The sequence below is a fragment of the Lampris incognitus genome, chromosome 6, assembly GCF_029633865.1.
Source record: "Lampris incognitus isolate fLamInc1 chromosome 6, fLamInc1.hap2, whole genome shotgun sequence".
Taxonomy (NCBI): Eukaryota; Metazoa; Chordata; class Actinopteri; order Lampriformes; family Lampridae; genus Lampris; species Lampris incognitus.
The window spans coordinates 42,681,259-42,685,251 of NC_079216.1; the positions used below are offsets into that span (position 1 = coordinate 42,681,259).

The 3,993-nt window shown below is 47.7% G+C and overlaps 1 protein-coding gene across 1 annotated transcript; it reads right to left on the reverse strand.

Moving 5' to 3' along the window:
* Positions 1-226: 226 nt before the first annotated feature.
* On the reverse strand, positions 227-3,708 carry si:ch73-62b13.1 (Carbohydrate sulfotransferase 1-like). Its single transcript, XM_056282577.1, has 2 exons — positions 3,570-3,708; positions 227-1,353 (listed from the first exon to the last, which is right to left on the reverse strand). Exons 1-2 carry the CDS (start codon positions 3,706-3,708, stop codon positions 227-229), a joined length of 1,266 nt encoding a protein of 421 aa, XP_056138552.1.
* Between the last annotated feature and the right edge of the window lie 285 nt (positions 3,709-3,993).

Below are 3,993 nucleotides of genomic sequence, written 5' to 3' on the forward strand. Positions count from 1 at the left end.
CTTGAAACGGGGCACGTTTAATGCCCAGTACAAAGCCATGTTTGAAAATACAGGTGATGATAAAAAAGTTGTCATCAGAAGTTTGAGGCAATTTAAAAGAAAACAAGACATAATAATCACATCAATTTTTTTCACAATCAAGTCACCAGAAATTAAGAATACTATCAGACTATGACATTAGAAGTAAACAAAAAAATAAATACAACTTTCATTAAATCGACAAATTTCATCGCATGGGTTGAAAGGTCCTCGGTTCCACTAAACTAAGGGAGATGTTTCTAAGCTCGGCCAGAGAGTGGACCTGCTTGTAACCCAGGAGGGTAAGGGTATCATTACACAAATCCTGTAAAGTCCTGACTATATCGAAGCCCAGACGAAGCCTCCAGGTCTCTGCTGTCACTCGGGAGTCTCTGGTGGTGGAGTACCTGTAGTTCCACTCAGATGGAGGCGATCCATTGCTGTTGGTGTTATGCGCAATCCATGACCGCACCCTGTCCCCCATCTCCAAACCCACGAACCTGTATATTTCAGTGGCTTTCTCCATGGGGTTGAAGGCCAGGTCCTCGTACCGTACCAGTAGGTAGCGGCCCCGTAACCATGTCGGCCTTTGGAGGCCTGTCTCTGTTGAGGCCAACATGTCTTTGCAGGTAGTAGTGATCTGGGACAGGTCCACATATCGTGGCTGCCGTCCTGTGGCGTTCCATACTTTCCAGGCGCGAAACTGATCGGAGAACGCCATCATTCGTGAGGCGAGGATGGCCCTGGGGTCCCGCACCAGATGGATAATCTTTAGGTCCAGTCGAGGATCCTCAGTCAGGGTGCGCAGGTCCCCCACTTCCGGTACCCGTACTGTCTTTATGGCAACGTTTCCCCTAGACAGACAGGACAAAGAAGCCAGGGTGAGGTTTAGTGCCCCACATTGCTTAGGGCACCAGATTTCATCGGGTGAGCCCTTCGCTATCCGAGCCGCACCTTCAGGGCACACGGGGGGGGAGCAGAGGGCGTGGCTGGAGCTGCGGCGGAAGAAGGCGCCTGTGACGTGATCCTGAGGCTCAGGGCGGATGTAGTTCTCTATGAAGCGCAGGTCACATGTGTAAAGGTTGAGGAGGAGATCTCTGTAAGCCCCCAGCAGGGCCCGACGGTCCAGCGTTCGACGTAGTCTGCTGCTCGAGTTGGTGAAGGCCTGCTGAACGTGATAGAGAGGCTCAAACACATAGAAGACCCCTGGGTGCTGGTTAAGGAGCTGGCCGGTGAAGGAGGAGCCGCTGCGTGTGGTGGCAAACAGTAGGATGTGTTTCTGAGAAGACTCTGTGGGCACCCAGCTGTCATCACACAAGGCTCTCCACTTTGAGTCTGAAAGAAAGAAAGGAAAAAGTTGTTTTTGGGGGTTTTTTTGTGGATTTCCCCCCCTTTTTCTCCCCAGTTGTACTTGGCCAATTACCCCACTCTTCCGAGGCGTCCAGGTCGCTGCTCCACCCCCTCTGTCTGTCTGGGGAGGGCTGCAGACTACCACATGCCTCCGCCGACACATGTGGAGTCGCCAGCCGCTTCTTTTCACCTGACAGTGAGGAGTTTCGCCAGGGGGAGCGTAGCGTGTGGGAGGATCACGCAATTCCCCCCCAGTTCCCCCCTCCCCCCTGAACAGGCGCCCCGGCTGACTAGAGGAGGTGCTAGTGCAGCGACCAGGAGCCGGAGGTAACACGGGGGATTTGAACCGGCGATGTTGGTCGGCGACGGAATAGATTGCTACGCTACCCGGACACAAAACAAGTCTTTCTGGGGTTTTACCACATACTGGCTCCAGTTCAGGCATCACTGGCAAAATATACACTCTCTATTGGTTATCACAGCCCCTCTGCACACTCAACTTATGCAAACAATAATACACTATCATATCACTTTTTCTTTTTTTTTCAAACAGCAGCATTAGAAATAAAAACGTTGCAACCGTTTAGACCGCTTCCTGATTTAAATTTCTGGCAGAGTGATTTCAGGCACAGAGAAGAAGTAATTAAAGGTCATTAAACTGAAATAGAGTCAGTTTTCATCATAACTTGAGTCTAGGAGAAAGTAAACCACAGAATCAAGCAATGAAGCGTAAATAATTTAGAACATAAACAGGCATGAGTAAACTGCCTGTCTGCTGGTAGCTGCTTGGGGAGTTATGAGAAGGCAGATCTCTAAATATAGTGCAGATAACTAACATGTAATTACTGCTGATGAGCCGTTGATTGCAAAGGGGATGTTACTTTTGTTCACAGGCACTCAAAGCCTGCAGGCTGTAGTTGGCTTGTGGGAACAGATTAAGTGAGATAAATCGGGGGATAATAACAAAGTGAGTCTCCGATATTACTTTTCTCTCTCTCACTCTGCTTAATGATCCATCATTCCATTTCCTCTTTCACTTCACTTCCGAACGAATCCTGGGGCCGAGTGTCATTCACTTCCCCTAAAACTTTGTCCCATTTCATGTTGCTATGTGTGATTTGTTGATGAAACTTAGATCAGGTTTTTTTAACCAAACTGCTATGATATATTACTAATAATCCATCCATTATCCGAACCGCTTATCCTGCTGTCAGGGTCGCGGGGATGCTGGAGCCTATCCCAGCAGTCACTGGGCGGCAGGCGGGAGACACCCTGGACAGGCCGCCAGGCCATTAAACAGGGCCCCACACACACACACACATTCATACCTAGGGGCAATTTAGTATGGTCGAGTCACCTGACCGACATGTCTTTGGACTGTGGGAGGAAACCAGAGCACCTGGAGGAAACCCACACAGACACGGGGAGAACATGCAAACTACACACAGAGGACGACCCGGGACAACCCCCAAGGTTGGTCTACCCCAGGGCTCGAACCCAGCACCTTCTTGCTGTGAGGTGACCGTGCTAACCACTGCGCCACCGTGCCGCCTATTACTAATAATTACTAATTAATTCCAACCTACCAATGTGTCTGAATAAAGTCAAATTTGAATAATAAAAAAGCAGGTTCAAAACCTTACTTTTCACAACAGCCTATAGCTAAGCTCTTGGTGTGTGTGTGTGTGTGTGTGTGTGTGTGTGTGTGTGTGTGTGTTATGTGTGTGTGTGCGTGTGCGTGCATTTTGTATATTTTGATATTTGCATATTCTGCTCTGATTCCTGTATAACTGCACTAACACCTGTTGATGTGGATATTTATTTTCTATATTTGCGTTTTTCTGATTGTTTCAATTGTATTGTCACTTTAAGTAAAGCACATAGTGTTGCCTGTGTATGAAATGTGCTATACAAATAAAGTTTGACTTGACTTGACTAATTCATTCTCAACAGTTGAACCATGTAGAGATGCTTATGTGTGCCCTCTGCTGGGGACTTTATTTGCTAGGTGAATTACTCAACAATGCAATCGTATACTTGGCACTGATGAATGTTATACTGTTTCTGGCTGAAAACACACTGGTGAAGGCCATTAGAAAGAGAGAGGCAATTGCGGATTCCAGTTTTTTGCAGTGTTATTTATTTTATTTTATTTTTTAACATGGCAGTATGTGAGAGACTGGGTGGCGGAGGAGGCCTACCTCGGGGTTTTCTGGTCCGGCAGTGGTAGGCTCCCTGACAGGGTCCAGACAGAGAGTCCCTCAAGGTGCGGATGGCGGTGTACTGGACCCCGATAGATGCACACACCAGCAGCAGCACTGTCTTCCAGGAGCACTCCATCCTCCTCATCCTCTGGCACTACATCCTTCTCACTGACTCCACCAGGGATGCATAAAAAGGAAGAGTAAATGACTTTCATTCCCCCCTTCTTCTTTTTTTTTTGATTGCGCATGCTTTCTCTTTTTCCCACTCCTTCTCCTTTCAGACCCGTGATTTTCCCAGTATGTCCCCTACTGTCACAACTCAGTCACTTTACATGAGCAATTCAGGTTTAAGAACCTTGCTCAAAGGCACCTCAGGAGTAAAAGCTTTTTTTTTTGTTCACATTCACAAATCATGGTTTCA